Genomic DNA, 21,721 nt, shown 5'->3' with positions numbered 1-21,721 from the left:
ATTGTTCATTTGTTTGGACAAGTCTGGCTACGGCGTTACCGTGATAAACTACCGCTGAATTTATAGGTTGTGTGCTAATGAGAAATGGAAATCTTAAAGTGGAACTGAAGCCAATCTAAATTCAATAAAAATCTAAATAATAATCAAAAAGTAAAGTGGGGAAGAGTTAAAATTTACATTGTTCCCATCTGTGAATCCACAGCAGTTGCAAATATCCTGTAATTTCATCCTGTAATTTCAGAGATCTGTGATGTCTGTTTCTTGCCTCATGGCGTGCACCTCTGACGCCACCCCCTGCCTTTAAAAAAATGGGGGTGTCCGGAGCTTTTTTTTCCTTTTGCCCATGAAAAAAATTAGAAAATAGGTTGGCAATACTGATCCATATGTAAGTGGACCAGGAGTTTGATTTCTGAATGCTTGGATCACCAAATTGCCTGTTGTTTAACTATTTATCCCTCACGAATTTCGGAAATAGTAAGCACGGTACTAACCTGGAAGAATACGTTAAAAAGTTTTCCATTAACTTTATTTACCTATACTCATTAAAAATATATTTATTGCACATTATTAAAAGTTAATTAAATTGGACCTATCAGTAATCCTGTCTGGGGAAGGAAAATGTTCCTGCAAACTATCACCAAAAGTCTCCAATGCCAACATTTCCTATGGTGGCTTTTTTGTATTGCTTACACTGCATGGTGCACACATCATGCAGTATAGAGGCTACAGACAATGTAACTTACACACGCCCAGGAGGAGTTACATCATCAATGGCCAACCAAAAATTGAAGAGGGTTGCAATGGACCTCGAGGAGTTGGCAGCAAAGATGACGAATCCTATGGTGGCTTTTTGGATTGATTACATGGTGCATGCATCATGCAGTGTAGAAACTTGCTTTTTGCCTGGCACCAGACCTTGATGCTGAGGACAATGTAACTCTCACACATGCCCAGGAGGAGATACAATGACTATCCAATGAATGAAGAGGATTGTGTTAGACCCAGAGGAGTCAGCATCCATGAAGACAACTTTGAGGAATACAGAAGTAACAGGTTCCAGGACCGGTCATTACTGCAGGACACTTGGAAAAAGGTAAGTGTGCCATGATTGCCAAATATTCTGACAATTATGGCAAAATTACCAACACCAGGAATAATGGGCAGGGGGGTGCAGCCCAAGAAGGCAATCAATTTATGGAATTAGAAGGAGCATCCTGATATGTGAAATGAACAACAAGGTGACACAAAGATGAGCTCATGATTGTTCTCCTTCTCCTTGCGGTGTATGTTCTGCCCATGTCTGCATGGGTTTCCTATGTGAACTTTGGTTTTCTATCACATTCCAGAGAGATACTGGTAGGTCCATTGAGTTTCCCCCCAAAAATGGCTTTAAACTATAAAATGCAGTGGTCGCCAACCTTTTGGTTGTCACAGATCACTAATTTTACTGACTTTGGACCACGCATGTGCAGGGAGCCAGAGTGACGTCAGAACCCGTCCACTCTCCCATCGCAGGTCTGCGCCTGTGTCCAGAGACTCAACCCACCCACCGCCATGAGCTTGCTATCCATACGGGGGACATGGTCCATGGCTCTGGCCAGTGTGCCCCCCAGCGAGGTCAGAGCCACCAAAATGTTCTCACCGAGCACAGGTTGACGACCGCTGATATAAGACACATATGACTATGGTCGGGCGGGAAGTGAAGTTGTGAGCTCCACTTATAGGCAGTTAGGAACATGACTATTGACTTTGTACAACGCTGTGTAATATGTTGGCACTATATCAACACATGACAATAATAAATGACATCCTGAGTTCTTTTAGCTCTTTTTGGCCTTCTTATTAAACAAAGGTCATTGGTGTCTTCTGTGTATATTGTTCACGTAGCATATCATATACAGTGAGACAGCCTGCTGTATATTCCTCCCAGCATGCTCCTGGGAATCCCAAATCTCTATTTTCATTCTGTAAAAGCCACAAGAGACTCGTCCGGGAAGAGAGCACAGCATGGGGTGAGATTGGGATTTACAGGAAACTGTAAAAATAGTTTAGGGTTTTCAGCACTACAGATAAGGGACATGATGAGCGCGTGCACTGGGCGTACTGCTGCACCACACTAGTTTATTGATTCAATGTGAAAGTATCTATGTAAAGTTATTTAAAGGTTGATATTAATGGTTACTAAGCAGTGGTACATGGAGCTAGTGTGTTGGGAATTTTTTATTACTTATTATACTATACAGATTCCCAGTGCTTTAAGGAGCAACAAATGTAATTTATACTTCAAAACATCCTTAAAGATAAGTGAACATTAGCAGTTTTTGCAAGAAATCTCACCACTTGAAACTGCTTGCAAAAAAATGATTCACTTTAAAACAAAAAATCATTTTTGCATCTTTTTTTGCAGGCAGTTGGTGATTGTTTTTTCAGGTGCAACATGCAGCATCCAGGGATGGTTTGTCACCCCAGCCATCTCAATTGAATTGGAGCTGCTTGATTCAACTTATGTACTTTTTCTTCTTTTCCTTTTCCCTTTTTCTTTCTTTTTCCTTTTGGTTCCTCCTTCGTTTCTCCTTTATTTTACTTTCCTTTTACTTTTCTCTTTTTTTCTTTTTTTTCTTTTCTCTTCCCTTTCTTTTCTTCTTTATTTCCTTTTCTTTTTCATTACCTTGTCTTTCATTTCCTTTTCTCTTCCTTTTCTTTTTTTTTCCTTTTCTCTTTCTTTTCTTTTCCTTTCCTTCTTATTTCATTTCTTCCCCTATCCCCTGCTCTATTTCTTTACTTTTCATCTCTCTTTTTTCTCTATTTCCTTTCAATTTATTTTCCTTTTTTCTCTTTTTTTCCTTTTCTCTTTCTTTATTTTCTTTCCCTTTCCTTTCATCTTTCTTTTCTTTTCCTTTCCTTTTCTCTTTCTTTTATTTTCTTCTACTTCCCTGTACTTTTCTTTTTCCTATTCTCTTTTTTTCCCTTTTCTTTTCCTTTTCCATTTTCCTTCTTGCAACTGCTTGCAAATCCCTGAAAAATCCTAGTGATTACCATCTGTTACCACTTACCAGCCTAGTGGTTCATAGTAGGTGCCTAGTAGTGGTAAACTCCTACATTTTTTACTTGTAGTCTGAACTTATCCTGAACCATCACCTACCCGATACCCTAAAGAAAGCTCTTACACTAAACCGGTTTCAACTGTTACATGCTGTAGATCTGGAAACTACTCAATGAAAATGAAGGCCATTCTTCATGATGTCCTAGGTTTGAAATATCTAGGTGGTTCCTTCACGATCTTTGACAACCAACAATCAATGGAAACTATTCTTACTGTGAATACTCAGCACAGGACGTATACTTGCACATCAGTTGAATAATATCCTAAAATGTATCTTTGCACAGGAGGACCTAGTGACCACCCTCATCCGTGACCAACTATGGTCAGTGATTGCCTTCCAGGGGTAGCATGCTGGCACCCAAAGAAAGCAAAGTAGGGAAACACCAATAAGATCACACCAGTTTGTTGGAAATGGTAAAACAGCCAATTGGCGAGGGTCCTGCTCAGGGTATCCCAGCAGATTAGGGGTAGGGTGCCAATTTGCAGATTTTCCACTTTCTCACTAAAAACTCCATAACTGGCTGCAGTTAGGTCATTAATAAAAAAGCAACCCAGACACGCTTGATTAACTACGTTTTGTTCCGGCTGGCTTGCTTTATTCCTTGGCCACCGCCGGTCTTCCTGTGCTGAGGAAGTTAAGGGAGTTCTGTGCACTCTCTTTGCTCTTAGGAGGATAAAGAGTTTCTAGAATGCTGAAGGAGAGAAAATACACTCGATAAACTCCAAGGATTGACTATTTCCCCTTCTTCACTGGAAATTCACTGAACCAAAAGTTACAGAGCACCACAGAAAATACTTTTATTGCTGGCGTGTTCCTCACTGAGCTATAAAAACTGGAAATTCTTACTGCTGCTCTGTGTCTCTGGAATCCAGGATTGGCCTCTGTACACACGCACAGGGAAGATAATATAAAATATAATATACTACACTAATATCAGATCATTCTATTCATTGATATATTGCGTGAGGGCTTAGCTTTAAACGCACTCACTGCATGGAGGTATTTCGAATTTCAGGGCTCTCTGCCTACTTTTATTCACAAAAAACATCAACAGAACAAGGAATCTTCAGATTTTTTCCCCTTTAGGGGATCAGAGTTATCACAGTGAGACAGAAGAACCCAAATTTAGCCTCCTGGCTCTCTCTCTGATGCTCTTTAGGGGGATTTCCTGGACTCCCCCAGCATACAAGCTATACCCTGCCTGCCCACCTGAGCCACCTGGCCACAGGCTGCAACACCCCTCTGTCTCAAAGGCTGGTGCCCTTTTATTATCAGTGGCCAGGTGCTCCAAAGACATCCTCAATTTATAGCCTGCGGAAGAGAGGAGTGCCTGGCCCACCCATTCCTTCCAGAACACTCCAGGCCTGGATCCCAAAAAGAGTCACAAAACTGCAGCAATCCAATTATTCATAGCCCTTTCCAGGCCCTGTAATCCCTTTTCCAGGCAAGGGTGAGGTAGATGATGCCGAATACCAAATATTGTCATTGTTTGATGTATAGAATGTAATGGAAAATGTATAAAATTTACAATACATTGATTTTGAATATAACCCAGTTCCAAAAAGGTCACAATCCAAAGAGATATTAAAACATCAAAGTTTATTTGCAACCTATGCTGAAGATACATTGTATCTGATACAAGGATACATGCCAGTGGCTCATATACCATCACCAATCTCCACCATTCTCTGACACGTTTTGCTCCCCTTCAGGGGCTTAGTCATGGTACTGAACCCACTTTATCTTGGCAACTGTAGCAGTCCTTTTTGTCAGTTAGGCCTGCCGAATTGAATGCTCTGTATCCTGCTCTTATGTATGCTATGCTGACTAAGCACTGACGTCAATGCATGGACCCATGTGGGAGCTGTTAGCGTAAAATCACTCCAAGAAGAAACTTTGCTTGAATAATTATTCCAGCACTTGGCACCATTACACTGCTTGGGTATGGAATTTACCAGGTCTTGGGAGAGTCCTTTAAAAAATCTGAAATGGTTGGGAGTCATGGATTAAGGGATAGTGATACAAGACAGTGCTCGTTAAATTCAATGGGTATTCCAGGTTAGCCAAACATGGGTTGGATACAACCCAATGCTTACCTTGCCTACCCTTTCTTTGTCAAGGTCAATAAAGGCAGCTGTGGACCTATTCATAAGATAAACCATAGGCTGCTTTTCCATTAGCTGGTAATTGCCATGAGCTGAAGCTCTTTGGGCTTGGCAAAGGAAAGATCACCTATGACCCCATTCTTAAGGCACATGGTGAGCAACATTGGGTTTCCAGCACAGGTTTGCAGAGAAAGCGAACCCATAGTGGGATCAAACTCAAATCTCATCCCTGCTCTGAACATGTTCATGATCTCAACGGTTGAAAGTTCCACCATCATGAATTTGTCCCATGATGTAATTTTATGTTGGGTGGTGTTAAGCTTATCTAATATCATGAGTTTGTATTAAATAGTACTATTATCTTCTACATTTGTGGAGTTGGGAAAAAGCCAAATGACCAAAATGGGATTTTCTAACCTCCATAAGGCAAATATGTTCAGATTTACATTTGGGCGAAGGCTGTGGCCCTTATTATTAATTCAATTATGGAATGAGGGCCAAAAGGGCTTAATCCTAGTGGATCTGTTCTCCATGTATTCCACTCCAGTAATCCGCAATTGTTGGGCAAAACCATATCAGGTGCGTGAGATTAGGATGAGAAAGAATCGCTTTGGCACAAGATTTTATCTAATCCAATAGAGGGGACCATGAAAAAATGCTGAGGGCCCAGTGCCATCATTGCTTTATTTCTCTTTATACAAAGTCGGTTGCTCATCCGCCACACTTTATATTAGCTGATAAAATTGGCGCAGTCTCTCGGTGGAGCGGTAAGCTGACACGAAGCCGGCACAGTTCCTCCACACATTGTAATGTCCAAGAAAGGGGAATTATCGCTCAGAGCTGACGACAATGAGTGTTAAAAACTCTCGCCGAGGAACAATAGGGCCTGGACTCTGTAATTCAGAAATAATAACCTCCTGAATTCAAGATCTGTCGGTAATAGACGTTTTTATTATTATTATACTCTGAAATATTAATAATGGCTCAGTTTTTTCCAGCTCATTCTGCCAAACGTTAATAATGGAAAAATAATTTAAAGAGTATGTGTAGCTATACCTTTTCTTGATTTAGGATAGGGAAGGGTTAAACATCTCTCATTTCATTTCTTGCCATGCCCCTTTTCGGGAAGATTTTCTTTGTTTTCCAGCCTTTAATTGGCACAGTACAGGGAAATCTCCCAAAAAACAACATCAGTAGAATAGGGTGTAATAAGGGGTAAGGGTTTAGAGAATGCCTAATAATATTTTTTTTTAATAAACTGCCCTTTGCATTTCTTGTAGAGGTATCAAGGGGACAGGAAGGAAGTAAATGAACATATACGCATTCTAGTCTTTCTATTAGGGCTATGTTCAGATTGGCCATAAAGGTTGTGGTGTGGTTACAGTTTCTTCATGCCAATGAACCACAGTGCTACAAGTATATCGGGGATAATTTATTTATCTAATGGCTGAACTTGATGGACTTATGTCTTTTTTCAAACCTAACCTACTATATAACTATTGTATGTACGTAGCTCCTATCTGCATCAGCGCCATAGAGAATGAATGGGGTAGCATGGGGTGGTAAAGTACTGCCCACTGCTGCCTGCAGTCAAATCTGCAGATGCCATTTTTTAAGAAAGTGCCAGCCTCTGGATACCTTGTGGAATTTGTGGAAGTTCTGAACCTATTCTAAAGCCCAATTCCAAGCTTAAGGTTCCTCCAAAGTTGCCCCTCTACCCCCCTTCCCCAGTGTATTTTATGCCCTTTTGGTTTTATATTAGTCCTCCGGGGTAAGGCGTCCTGATCCTTGCTACTTCTTGTTTTCTTGTCCACATTTGACCACACCAAGCACAGCAGCAGATCCATGCCAGCACGGTCAGATTGGTTCCCTCGGCTGAATCTTAGAGAAAGAAGGCATTGTGCCAACACATGGCATGCATATATCTCCCATGGTAAGTTCTTGTGCCATGTCCTCATCCAACCTTCCTATTTGATTGACAGCAGCCTCAGGCTACATATAATAAAGAAAGAATAAATTATTTGTAATAAATGTTGGCCATTTCATGAACAGAAACTTCATGCCAGGACCTCTGATTATTTTTTCGTTTAATTTTTATTCACAAGGCTGCCAGAGCAATGACAGGCTCGGCTTAGCTAAGGGCAAAGGATACACACAGAGATGGTGTCTGCAGGTTATGTCATAGAGTAGGGTTTAAATCCACCAAGCAAAAGGATAAAAAATAGATAACATAGAAAGATCACATGATTTTGCTAATAAAAGGGGAATAAAAATGTATTTTCTCCTAGAATTCTGCGTTTTATACACTAATCTATTAGTCGAATTTTGCATGTATTAAGAAAGTCAGTGTAGGGTTTACACTTTAAGTTAAACTGAGCATTATTTATCCTGCAAAACTGACATCTTAGACAGGACATCTTCTGGTAAAAAAAGGTACTACAGGGTGCAGCTTCAGATTTATATTAAGTATTACAGCTAGAGTTGTTTTTTTTTCCTAGGGTCTATAATGTTGAGCTTTTATTAATTGTTTGGTTATAAGCCCAGATTTAGGCTTACACTTAAGCCAATAGTCATGCTTGGGAGTAAGCACATTGGGTTTGTTTCTATGGGGAACAGAGATAAAACGGCAGCTTTTTCCTGTATCAAAATTAGAAAAATTATCCAATGGGGCCACCTGTTCTGGTCACAAGTAGACTTTTCCTCACTTTGAAGAGATTTCTTCTTCTTGCTCCATCACTGAGACCCAAACGGAAATCTCTCACATCCACAGCATAGAGACTTAATATAGGAAGACTGAAGTCATACCAACATGCACTAATCAATACAAGGCCAAACCCTCCGTCCCTCTAAGTCTACATACACACATTGAAGAATTGTGTTTGAAAAGGATCTTTTACAATGTACTGTTCTGCTCTTTTTAGAGGGGAGGGGAGAGAATGACAGAGCAGCACCCCGCTGCCCTCCCTCCCCTTCACTTCCATTAGGATTGTTTGTCATGTATGGATCCACCAAGACGGATCCATGAACGACATCGGACAAGCGCTGTACACATGCCAGATTCAGTTCATTCTCCTTGCCTCAAGCTCTTGATTCTCAGGTGGTCTGGTGATCCATTGCTGCAATTTTGGCCACACTCCCCAGTTCCTGGCCGTCCCGTCTTTTTGAAAACGTCCCTGTGGGTCTTTAGGACAACTCGAAACAGAAAAAAAAAGACCTGCAATGGCCAACCAATAGGAAGTGTTAAAGTTATACATAGGTGTGGACCCATGAAGAACCCCCTAATATTCTAACAACAAAGAAAGAAGATTCGGTGTTAGACATGACCATGGCTAAGGTGAGTAATTTCTAGTTTTTGCCAGTGGTTAGAGGGGGTTTGGGGATGGTTTAGGAGGTGGGTCATTGTGATTCTGAACATATGGTTGTCCTCCCATAGTTGGGAAGTCGGGGTTCTATCTCTATGAGTCATTACGACATTTTATAGTCAGCAATGTTGCAGCAGTTAACAATTTAATAACACTTCCTTTCTGCAATTAGTCTTTTATAGGGCTATACATATTGTTAGGTATTATTGTGTTTGGTAGTAAAAGTACGATAGTAGAATTTGTACAATCAAAACATTCTAGAGGACCAAGGAGTTTTGACTTCCTTCCCAGGTCATGGCCCTTGAAATTTTTAGAAAGTGTAATATTTTTCATGTTGTGGTCCGCCACTCTGATTTTGATTAACTTTGTTACTGACTTTCCCAGACTTTATGACTTAAAGCCCCACCCCTAAAATAATCTCTTGCCCAATGAGAGTGCCTTTACTGGCCACTGTGTTAGCCTTATTGGACACAGAAATGGCATTGTACAGGGCTTAGCCATGAGACCCAGGTCAATTCCTCTGCAATTCTAGTCCAGCCAGTCCCACGCCATCCCATCTTCCTTCTTCTTCCCGGCATGGACTGGTCACCAGGTGCCGCCATCTTCTTTTTTCTTCTTTCTCCATCAACCGATCTTGCATTGCACAGGCACGAGATCGGGTGCTGTTCCTTTCTAAAAATCCAAATGTGTCAATCTAACTGCGCATGTGCAGAAGGAGCAGCAGAAGGAGATCGGGCATGCACAGAAAGAGCAGCATGAAACCTCCTGGGATATGTGACGTATGCATCCCAGAAGGCCACGGGTTTCTCCTTCAGTCTTTACCGCCACGGCAGCAAAGATGGAAGGGGAGGTGTCCTTCAAATTAAAAAGAACACATTTTTTCATTTTATAAAAAGGGTTAGCCACTGTTATATGATATTAAAAAATTAATGATAGGTTCACTTTAATTTGTTGGCAGCCATTGGATTCATTGGACTCCTCCAGCAGACCACCTCTGCATTTGTATTATTTACTCAGGGAGAGGAGTTCATTGCGCAGCTCGAGAGCATGAGAAACTAAAAACTATACAACTGCAGATTACCACAGGGACTGTCTGTGTGCGAGGACATCTTCCCTGGTTGGTTGGGGGAATTACTGCTGGAAGGGTCGGTGTGGGAAAGCAGTAGGAAGACGGAGCTCCTTAGTCATACGTGGACAAGTATTGGAGTCTATTAACTCTTTCTGAGTATTATGTTAAGAAAAGATACATTCCGAGGAAATAGAATTCCAAATCAAGGATAAGAAATACCATCAAGAACACATAATATCAAGTAGACTCACCTGACATGCCCCCCTTATTTCTGGTTCAGGGCTTTGACCTAGGTAGAGCTTCTTGTTGACTTTAAAAAACATTGCAAGTAGGCAGGTTCTTTATTGGAGATGGTACAAGTGATATCTCTTCTGCAAAAAAAAAATACTTGACTGTTTGCAATTTTTGAAATATACCCATCTTTCCTTGATCCTTCCTGCTTCCAATATCTTCACCAGGTTTTGTCCCAGGTTTGCACCCTTTGGCTATTCTGATTGGCCAGGCTGCAATGATGGAGCTCTTGTGCATGAAAGTTCATTCACTCCCAGCAGCCGGGTATGTCAGGATCATACACATGTGCAGCTCAGTGCATATTTATGAGAAGATTGCAGACAGGCAGATAAGTTTGTTGCATTGCAGAAGAGATCTCACCTGTCTATTCTGCAATAAATATCCTACCTGCTCACAATTGTAGGGTTTAATTCTGCTTTAAAAATCCACATACAGCATGTACTATCCCCACCCCATGCTCACAAATTACTGCATTACTGAATTTGAAAATTAATTCTGTTAATTGAAAGAAAGAATGTTTCTGGACGCTTACATCACCGGGCCAAACAGAGGGATCTTGGAAATGTTCAGGATCACAATTCCCATAGGAGGGCACTGCACTGTACCAATGTTTATTCTGCTAGGATTTGGGATCCCAACTTTCCCAGGATCTAATAAGACTCACCCAAGTCACTTTGCCTGGCTGTGACCAACAAAAGGTAAGTCCCAGAGGATGTTGGGATACTCAGCATATTCTGACAGTTGCAATCTGGCAGGTAAGTATGTTTTTTGCAGAAGAGAAGTTACCTGTCCACTTTGCAAAAAAAAACTCTTGCCTTCCTGTAAATTTTTTGTGGAGCTATATTTCTGCTCTATGTTGATTCAGTTCTGCTTTAAACACCAACCCACAGCAAGCATGTACTGGATGAACACTTGCAATGCACAAGAATATGTACACATCATAATAACATACCTGGGCACTGTGGTGCATTGTCCTTCATTTTGAATGGAACCTTAATGCACCCCTCTCCAATGCTGCTCCTGTAGTACTTTACATTTTACAGCCAGTCCTTTTCTAGGTCAATGCAGAACTATTGTTATAAATCACTTTCCAATGGCAAGCCCTTGATCAGTCTACAAACCGAGCTTGGTGAGTCCTGGGCTGATGTGGCTTTCCTCTTCCTTCTGGTGCTTACTGTAGCATCCATTGCCATCTTCTATATTTTTGGTTCTCCTTACGTCAACCAATCCTGCACTGAGAAGATGCAAGATCAAGTGTGTCTTCCTGAAAAAGTAAAAAAAGTGCCAATCTCACTGTACATACTTGAGATCTGCACTTGTTTTTACATTCTAGGTTAGCCCTTTATGATCGGGCATGCACAGAAGGAGCAGCCCAAGGCCATGTGGGGTATCACAGGAAGCTGAGGGTTTGCCTTCCAGACTTTATTGCCGCAGCAGTAAAAACAGAAGAGGAGGGGTCTTCTACAAAAAATTTTTAAAAACCCATATTTTTACAATATATAAAAGGAATAGCCACTCTTTTCCATAATGTGGTGATGGGTCCACCTAAACACCCAGGATCATTTACATTACTTCCTGTGAGCCATGGAGGTCATGGATCTGCCTCCTTGGTGGGACATTCCTTCACTTAAGCCGCGTACATACTTCCAATTTTCTTTCATGATCTTTTACGATCCTTTCCAAAGACTAAGCACTGCACAATGCATGAACGAGTGCTGTACATGGAGCACCATTCTTCTCTATGCAGAGGGAAGAACGATGGAGTGGCACCCTGCTGCGTGCTCTCCCCCTTCCCTTTTACAATCATTCGTTGTCCATCTTCCATGGATCCGCCAGGGTGGTCATTTGGACGATAAACGACGCTTGCTGTACACACTTCAGATTCTTATCCGATATCAGCCCTGAGCCGATTATGGGGCGAGAACCATTGGAAGTGTGTACGTAGCTTTACATTGCAACAATGCAGAGAACTGTGTTGATGCCATTGCCACATATCTCTGCATCCTTTTCCAACCAAGAAAAAAAAAATGTTAAAAAGAACCTTGCATATCACATGACCTAAAGATTTCCATAAATGTAATAAAAAATAACAAATGCGTTGTTCAGGGAGGATTGGGGGGTAGGAAGTAGAAGGATAGAGTTTTTGTAGCCTTCGTATTTACTCACTGAACATGAGCATAATAAACTCGATGTAATATTTGAATAAACTCTTTGTGCACTGTATTAAAGTTTGTTACTGTAACCGGCACAATATTTCAGTGCACATGGATTTTGCAGAATCGCTGCAAGCCAAGAAGATTAATTATCGGAAAAGATAGACTAGCAATTTGTGAGGTAAACAGGGAATGCAGAGTAACGATCGCATTAATAATCCCGCCAATTACCGGGCCACGACAAGGAGGCACAAGAGACGTTAAATGAGCGTAATAACAAAAGAACAATACAACAATGTGTGGGCGGCGAATATGACAAATGGCGGTCAGTCACATGGGAGCCTTATAAGTGTTCTTCTACAAGATATGTATGTAATCATCTGAATACAGAATAATAAGACTATTAATATAACCCCAAGAGCTGTGTAGTCTGAATAAAATAAGTAGTGGGCCCCTTTCAACGAGCTGCCATATGTGATTGTAAAGGCTAAGATCAACATACAGAGTACAACTGTGGTGCTTCTAGATTATTTGACATTACTTATTAACCCCCATACATCAATATTATTTTCAGTAGTAATGATGGAAGTAAAGCTAAACTCCAGGCAGATATCAAGGATCACAAAATAAGGAAGTTCTATATTCCTAAATGCATCATTCCACGTACTTACCAGGCAATGGAATTTAGTTGCCCCTTGAGGGCTAACCAATCAGGAGAGAATACAATGCAGAATAAAGGAATCATTCATCCTGATGAGAGTTGGATTTGGTGAAGAACAATTTACATAGCAACTTTTTAAAAGTTTGTAAGGGAAAGATTGATCATACACAACAGCAGTAGGTAAACACTGTAAGACTATAGTAAAAATAGTTACATTAAGGCAGAATAACAGCAAAATTCTCATGAAAGCCACAAGTATGGAAGAGGAAAGTCTCAAACAGAGAGACCCCACCGAGCATACAGTCAGTGCTGCTATGGAGCGGCCCAACTGGGGGTTCCTTCAGCTAAACTGCAGACCGGAGGTAGCTTTTGCACCATGTATAGTTCAAAGGTAGAGGTCATAACCTTTAAGGGAGAGGAGAAGAGAAAAGAAAAGAAGGGTGCAATGGATGGTGGGAGAACCCACCAGAGAAAGGGGATAAATGATACTGGAAGCTGGAAAGCAAGACCAAAAAATCCTAAAAGTCAGACAGTCAGTAGTCAATAATAAAACACGGGTGGAAGGAATCTTTGCATCCAAGGCGCCCATGGGGAAATGATTTGGACATGGTGTTCCACAGTTGAGTAGTGCAGGTTTTTTTAATGCACGGAGAGAGCGGATAAATTCCACTTGGCAGCCATCAGAATGTATATTAGGAGCCGGAATCAGGTATTGGTAAGTGGCTTGTGGTTAAAGAAAGCCATTGTGGGATCCTTGGCAGTGCCGTCAGGAGGTGACACACTCTGGTCCAAAAGGCTGAAACCACTGGGCACTGCCACAAAAAGCAGAGAGCTTGGGTGAGGGCAGCTTTATATGACATTTTGTGGTGACATTATAAACATATATAATGATATGTGATGTCAAGAATCGTAATGAAAGATTGCAAAGTAGAATGGGGGAATAGGGGGTTAAGGGTTAACAAAAACAGAAAATATAATGAAGTTGGGGAGCCCATTAGGGAAGACGGACATTCACTGGAGCAACCATATCTAGAGCATTTCTTAGCTCAAAAGTTTTTGTTCCAAAAGGTGTAAAAGTTGGAGTATTAGACACAGAAGAGCAGGGGCAACCAGCAAACAAGGACTATCAAGCTGATTACCAACCATAGGACAATCAATGGATGAAGGACCACAAGCGTCTCACAACAATCCAAAAACTTTCCATGCATTTTATTCACTGATGTCAGCCCCTTGCTAGGATTAGTGTACAATAAAACTTCAATGTTTAGACAAAAGTTTGACTCTAATGTAAAGATGGATATCTTTTATCCATGACTAACCTTAGCCACCTCAACCTTCGCTATATATTTCATACCTCCTAATCTTAAAAATATGACCTAATGGGGTTATTTGAGGAAACCTGGGAGACGTTCTTTTCTAGATCAAGGATGGTGCATCTGTTGATCTTTCACCTTTACATTTCATAAATCAACATCATATTTTATTAATAATGACTTTCCCAAAGTACTCAAAATCCTTTCTTTTCTCATTGACCATTAAATACACTTTTTTTTTAGCACACCTGTTTGTCAGTGTGAGTTTCTCCTCTTTTCAACCTTGAAATAAATCATACTTGTGCTGAATTTTCTTTTTTAAAGGATTTGCAAAGATAGTGTTACATTCCCCCCCCCTATGATATGTTCAGAAGGAACTCCAGAAAGAAACGCAGCAAATGTCACCATGATCTCGCCTCTCTCTGACTTTGAATAATCTGCGGAATCATTACGTGAGACAGCAACAAGATTTAAACAAATGGGAAGGCCTTCACTGAAAGGTCCAGCGAGGGTTTGTGGGCTTTTTGATTATTGGAATCTCCTGTTCTGCCATTGATTTATAATGTTCATATGAATATGAACGATGAAAAGAGGAATTAGAGTTGAATCCCTTCCATACGTTTATCACTCGGGGTCTGAAGATGACTAAATTATTACATTAAACTTGGAACACATTTTCATACCTTGTCAATTGGGTGTTTGTTATCCTTCCCAAAATGTTAGCTTTTCTTAGAGGTCATTTCAGGAACAGTAAAGTCTTAGGCTTATGCTGCGATACTGCTAGGATTTTTCCTTGTCTGGCAAGATCCATGGACACCCTAAGCTTAGAAATGAGCACATGAGGGGAAAAGCTCCTTTCGCTCCTCCAATGGCCTACTAATGACTTCCTCACTCATAACCTCATCACACCCATGGCTCCAAGATTTTTCTAGAGCTGCCCCCACTCTCTGGAATGGTCTTCCTCGTCCTATTCGGCTTTCTGCTACTTTCTGCTCCTTTAAAAGAGCGCTCAAAACCCAACGCTTCAACCTCACCTACCCATCTCCTTCTTTCTCCTAAACCCCTCACTACTTCCCACCATTCCATATCCCCCTCCTATTGTGTGATACCTCCCCCACCTCTTAGATTGTAAGCTCCTCGGGACACGGTCCTCTCCTCCTCCTGTGTCACTGTTTGCATCTGTCTGTCATTTGCAACCCTTATTTAATATACAGCTCTACGTAATATGTTGACACTATTTAAATACTGTTTAATAATATTAAGAAGAAAGATCTTGGGATTCCTGGGCAAATTGGTAGAGGAAGCAATATACCACTAAACAGCAATATAAGTCTTTACTTTATTATTCATCACCAAGGTAACTGGGCATTTTGTATTGATCACCTACCAAAGTTTGAGGGCACTGCCAATAAAAGAGAGCACTTCTCCAACAACCCATATTCTATAGGGACTTGTTTTTTATGGCAAACAACACCTGGGGACACTTTGTCACGGACTGCCTAAGTAGGAGGACACTTACCACTGACCAGCAATGTAAGGAGGGGTCTACTCTACTGACTACCAGTGTATGGTGAGACTTCACTAATGACTACCAAAGAGTGCATTCTATCACCGAACACAAATGGAAAGGGCACCCGGCTCCAATAGCCAGCACTTTAATACTTCAGAAATGACCACCAACATAGAAGAGTATTTTACCACTGACCAACTATCCAAGGGAAGCTGTACTCCACCCACCACCAATGTAAGGGGGACACTTCACAACTGACCACCAATGTTTTGAGGTTTATGTGTGTCTTATAGACTGACTTGTGTCACAAAATGAAAGGCATATTTGTACATGTACATGTTTTTGTAGTGCCCAAAGGTGATACCAGTGCAGAGATCTCATAAAGGCCAAGTTCAGAGCTTCAGCAAAAACAAACGATCCCGTGTGGCTCATGGCGGCTGGCTCAATGCCAGCCACTCGGCCATTCGCATGGCACATTTGACAGTAGGCAGCCACCCCCATTGATTTTCTGTTCCATGTTTTTCTGTTTCTATAAAATAAAAAATTAAACAAAAAACACAAAAAGTCCCAACAAGGGTACATACATACAAATACAACAGAAACAATACAATACATAAAAGAAAAAAAAGAGGGGGTTGGGGGGAACAAAAAGAGGGAGAAACCCATTTGACATCCCATGAGCGGCTTCTGATAAGAAAGTCATATATGGTTGGTAAGGCAATGCCCCATTATCCAGTGTCTGCTTCACTGACAATGGTTGCATTATATATGGAGGATGCACCTTTATAAACATCAATAAAGATAGACATGGTCATGGGGGGGGGGATGGAAAGTGGGGGTCGGGTTGGGTGATATTGCATCATGTGGGCAGCCTGGTGGCTCAGTGGGTATAACTCTGGCCTTTGCAGCACTTGGTCCCAGGTTTGAATCCCAGCCAGGACACTATCTGCATGGAGTTTGCAGGTTCTCCCCGTGTTTGGTTGGTTTCGGTTTCCTCCCAGCACTGCTGTAAACTGGTAAATTTCTGCTGGCATCCACAATATTACATCACTCTGTTACAGAACAATCCAGTTGGTGTTCAATGATCCAAAAAAAAAAATGATACTTCTGAAATTCACCTTTCCAAAGTTCCCCCTAAGAATACTGATCAACAATAAATACAGATATTAGTGACTTTTTTTCTGCCTAAAACTCTTTTTGCAGCTGTGCTACATATCACTTTTCTAAACTCTTTTCCACTTAAACAATTTTATTTCCATCCCGACTTCTGCGTTTCTGCAGCAGCACAATAGATGTGGTTATTTAGTCCGATACACAGACTTCCTGGAGACCCTGCAAAAAAAAAAGAAAAATCGTTTTTAGGAGTATTTTCTTTCAACTTGGGCCGCATGAACGTGTAATTCCAACACTTATTTAAAACAGCTGGATATTAATGTTCCTTGTTAGGGTTTGCTGGTATTGTTGAGAGCCAGAACAGGTAGTCAGAAGTGGCAAGTGGGAAAATTATCAGCATCTGTGCTTCCTGTGTATTATCTCAAAAAAACGAGGCCTCCGATGGGACGGACTAATACTGCTTCCATTAGCCAACTTTTGAGAAACCTTTGGGGACGGATCTGGAGCAGAAACCCTGGTAGGATACGGTTTATGGCTCAGAGGTTTGGAAAGAATCATTTGGGGAGGTCCATTTCCTGGCAGAACACCGACAGAAATTCCCTAACTTTTACGCAAACATGAAGACTTTTGGCTTCTTTTTTTCTTTCTTTTGCAATAGCGTTGGAGATAGAAGTGTATTTCTTGAACGAGGAGTCGAAATGTTTTATTGTAGAGCATGTGTAGCAGAAATATGGCCTCTGGCAGGTTGATTTATTAACAATGGAGCAAAAAAAAAAAGTACAGCAAAAGCAGAGCTAATTCTGATTGTGTTTGAAACAAAGGATTGTTTGGAAACAACTGCACTCTATTAATATTCTATTAAAGCGTACCTAAACTCAGAAATTTCACATACATAAAAGGGGTAGACAACCCTTATATACAAGGTATTTTTTTTTTTTTTTTTAAGTGAAACCCCCCTAAAAAAAAAGGGTGCAGCACCGCCCCCTAACTCGCGATCGCCTGGGCAGTTGAGAATGAATGGGAGCGCAAAGCCTCCCTGGATATCTACATCACACATCCCGGGAGGTTCCTGGCTGCTCCTTCTGCACATGCCTAAGCATCTCACCGAGCCTTTTTGTGCAAAGAAAAGAATTTGCCGATCTCACGCATGTGCAGTTTTTTTTCCATCCTTTGTCACACGAACTCATGCCTGAGTTGGGTGACGTAGGATGAAGAACCTGGAAGAAGAGACGAAGATGGCGGCGCCCGGAGCGCTGGATCCAGGACGGATGCCACGATGACATGGGACTGGATGCAAGACACCCCCAAAAAGATTGGACTGGGATTGAAGGTAAGTGTATTTTTGTTTGCAGTTTTCAGTTTAGTTTCTGTTTATTGGGAGCACAAAGGGTCCTGGGATACCTAAGTCATGCATCCCAGGAGGCTCTGGGTGCCCTTCTGCGCATGCCCTAATCTTGGGCATATGCAGAAGGGGCATTTTTTTTTACTAAGGGGAAAGAGATGTCGATCTCACGCATGCGCAGTGAGAACTCCTCTCTTTTTTCCCCCTTTACACCGGGCTACATCATTTGATCTCGCACCTGGGCAGTTAAATATTGGGTGACGCGCCAAGAAGATAAGAGGAGGACAGAAGAGAAGATCAAAGATGGCTGCGCCTGGTGCTTCCCCGGTGCCAGAACGAAGAGGAATTCTAGGACGACTAAGGACCGGATCACGGGAAGGTCCAGCACCATCGAGGGATCTGCGGGATTAAAGGTATGTGTAATTTTTTTTATTTTCAGTTTAGTTCTGCTTTACCCTTTTTTTAATTTAAGCCTCTGGCATTCTTGAGAAAATGTCCTTGAACTTTCGATGGGTCTGCGAAATTTCGGCGAACCGAATTCACGGACCCATCAGAGGTTCCAGGAAATCATTGTCTGCGATCCCCGAGCATTAGAGGTTTAATGAGGACAAGTCACCCCATTCATAACCTCTAGTGCTCTCTGATTGGCTGTGGAAAGATTTTGGCTGAGGAAATCAGTAGTACTGAGATTTTGACTTTTATTAACTTTTTCTGTAAAAGAAAAGAAAAAAAGGTGTGTATATACCGTACTTAAATTTAAACCAACGTACATACTTTTTCCTGAACAAAATAGAAAATGCCTTGAATCGAGTATAAACCAAATGTGTCCATCACTGCTAACATTTAAAACAGTAGTCAATAGAAATGCCAATAAATTGAATATGATTAAATGTGTGTATAGGGTGTTAATTTTTAAACATATTTAAAAGGTGAAAAAAAATAAAATCACAATAACTCCACACATTAGTCTATTTAGCTTTCCCTCTTTTTACAGAATAAAAGTATTTTGTACTTTTGAGTTGGCAATGATGGGTAATTTGTTCTTAAATGATCTTTTGTGCATTATTGTTGGATGACACTGTGTACTTGTTTTAAAGTTTGTTACAGACAGGTCTGATCTGTCAAATTGGAGACAAATGAAGTTCCGGGACATGCCACTAGGTGACACCTCAGTATAAACTGAGATTCTTTTTCTAATCTTGGAGTAAAAATTCAGGTTTATACTCTGGTATATATAATAAAAAAAATTACTTTGTGAGACAGTTTTAAAGTCAATTGAGACATGAAGACTGTTTAATTTAAACATTGATATTGGCATTTCTTTAGTGTTTTCCATAGTTGTCTTATGTACATTTATAGATGAGTTTAGTTTTTTTGCCTGGGCAGAAAACAAGACTTGCAGTCATTTTCTAATGATGGGAGAGGTGACTGGCAGCCAATCAAGTTCTCACTCTAATTTTATAATGCAAGTATATTTATATATTATATACATTTTGTATACATGCATGATATGTATTTTTATCTAATTTTCAGGTAATATTTTCCATCTGCTTAGCTTTCTGGGGTCTGCAAGCCATCAGCCAGAGGATGTTCAAGATGAAGAAAGAGGAATAAGATTTCATACAGTCATCCAGAACAAGAGACTTCTACTCCTTTTTATAAAAGAGCCACAGACAGTCCTATGAAACAAATGATACCGGTACAACATCAGACATTCATCTCATGTTGGGGTTGATTTACTAAAAGGGTATAGACAATTCACTCACCAAAGTGAATTATCCCCTTAGCTCAGTGAATGTGTCAAAGCTACAACCATCCAATCATATTCAAGAAAAAAATCACATTTTACAGATTGGGTATACACTGCAAAGTGAATTATCACCACATTCCCAAACCTAAGTGAATTATCCCCTTGCATGGCTGTGTTAATAGCTTATATTCCATTAGTAAATCAACTTCAATATCTTATCCATGTCATCACAAGCTCATGCAGTGAAATTCCATGTTATTGATTACAAATTGCGCCCAATGAGCGTTTTAATTTGGGTAATGGGTTATATTAAATTAAATATTTTTAACTGTATTTAAAATTCTGATCTTAATATTTCAATAAAAAAGTCTTTATATTTTATTTGCTTGCATAGTACAAAAAGATGAATTCGTTATAGTAAGGGGGTATATTGATAGGGGAGGCAAAGAAGAAAATGGAAAGACCTTTTATTGTGACTTGCTTTGGTAATCTTCCCTTTTGGGTAGAGGTTCTGATTTGCTTCGGAATCACCCCATGGCTAGGAAGCATGACCTTCTTGCAAGATGCATGTTTTGAAGTCATGGGTCTAAATGCTGGAGTCTGAAATGGGAAAGAGAAATTCTGCATTGGTTATGATGGACACCTATATGATATTATTAATATTTATTATTAAACAGGATTTATTTAGCACCAACATAGCACACAGCTCTGTACATTAAATATTTTGTGCTTTGTTGTTGACCACCAGTAGATGGCACTGTGCCCTCATGTTAAAGTGTGTTACAAACTGCTTGTCTTTGACAGCTCTAATCTATCAAACTAGAGACAAATGCAGTTCCAGAACATGCCACTAGGTTTCACACGAATATAAACCAAGATTCATTTTCTAATGATATGTTGAAGGCAAAAAATATGGATAGTCCTTTAATTATGATTTACTGTGGTAATCTTCCCATTTTGGTGGAGGTTCTGGTAAGATGTGTGTTTTGAGATGGGTCTGAATGCTGGCATCTGAAACGAGAAATAGAGATGCTGAATGAAAAAATAGAAGAACCTCTTGTTTTGAGGACACATTGTTTAGGTGGAAATTGTAAGCTCTTGGAGACCATCCAAGCAACAGCTAGAAGAAGAATCTGTAGGAGCTTTGGATCATGTCGGGTTTTTACATCCCTCTGTCCTCTACTTCAATTTACTATTAAGGAGTTCAGAAATGCAATCCAGAATTGGTCCAACATTTGCCCTGATTTATTAAAATTCTCCAAGGCTGGAGAGAATACACATTCATCTGTGAAGCTGGGTAATCCAGCAAACCTGGAATGGATATCCTAAAAGTCATTAGCTATTTGTTACCAAATGTTTTCATTTCTGGACAAGATCAATTCCAGGTTTGCTGGATCACCCAGCTTCACTGATGAAAGTGTATTTAATAAATCAGGGCCATTGAATACATGGTCAAGTAAGTTACCTGCAGACAAGGTGTTCCTAGGGGGCGGTGTCACTTGCGAGCCCAAAGACCTTGTAGGTGGAGTCCGTGAAAACATAAAGAATATCAGGGCAGCCCTAAAACCCCACCTTTAGCAGAAACTCAGAATTTCTTATTTACTCGGGTGAAGCAAGCCTGGGCCCTGTAAGGCAATGTTCCTACTGGCAGCGAGGTTGTTATGTGGTTAACGCTTCCTTATACCAATGAACCGCTACTTCATGGAAGGCAGGGCATGTAGCTTCTCCCTGCGGCAGCCCCATAGAGAATGAATGTGAGCGGCCATGAGCAGTACCACTCAAGGCCACCAGTTGTCAAATGTGTTGATGGTTCTCTAAGAATCTGCCCTACCTGCTGGCAGAGAAGGGTCATCTCTCATGTAAAAGCTTTTTTACATGCAAATACTTTCTTTTTTCTGAAGTTACCATTTGGCTGCACCATTGTGCAGAGGCTCCGATGCTCCATGAT

At 40.7% G+C, this 21,721-nt stretch overlaps 1 protein-coding gene across 1 annotated transcript in view; it reads left to right on the top strand.

The window, feature by feature from the left end:
• Positions 1–20,154, top strand: part of AGMO (alkylglycerol monooxygenase) — a 112,093-nt gene extending 91,939 nt beyond the window's left edge. Inside the window, exon 13 of the mRNA XM_072412955.1 lies at positions 19,557–20,154. Within this exon, the coding sequence (XP_072269056.1) occupies positions 19,557–19,637 (81 nt within the window). The 3' untranslated portion in view covers positions 19,638–20,154. The remainder of the gene's footprint in view (positions 1–19,556) is intronic.
• Positions 20,155–21,721: the final 1,567 nt, after the last annotated feature.

The sequence above is a fragment of the Pyxicephalus adspersus genome, chromosome 5, assembly GCF_032062135.1.
Source record: "Pyxicephalus adspersus chromosome 5, UCB_Pads_2.0, whole genome shotgun sequence".
Classification (NCBI taxonomy): Eukaryota; Metazoa; Chordata; class Amphibia; order Anura; family Pyxicephalidae; genus Pyxicephalus; species Pyxicephalus adspersus.
This window is presented reverse-complemented; position numbering and strand designations above follow the sequence as displayed.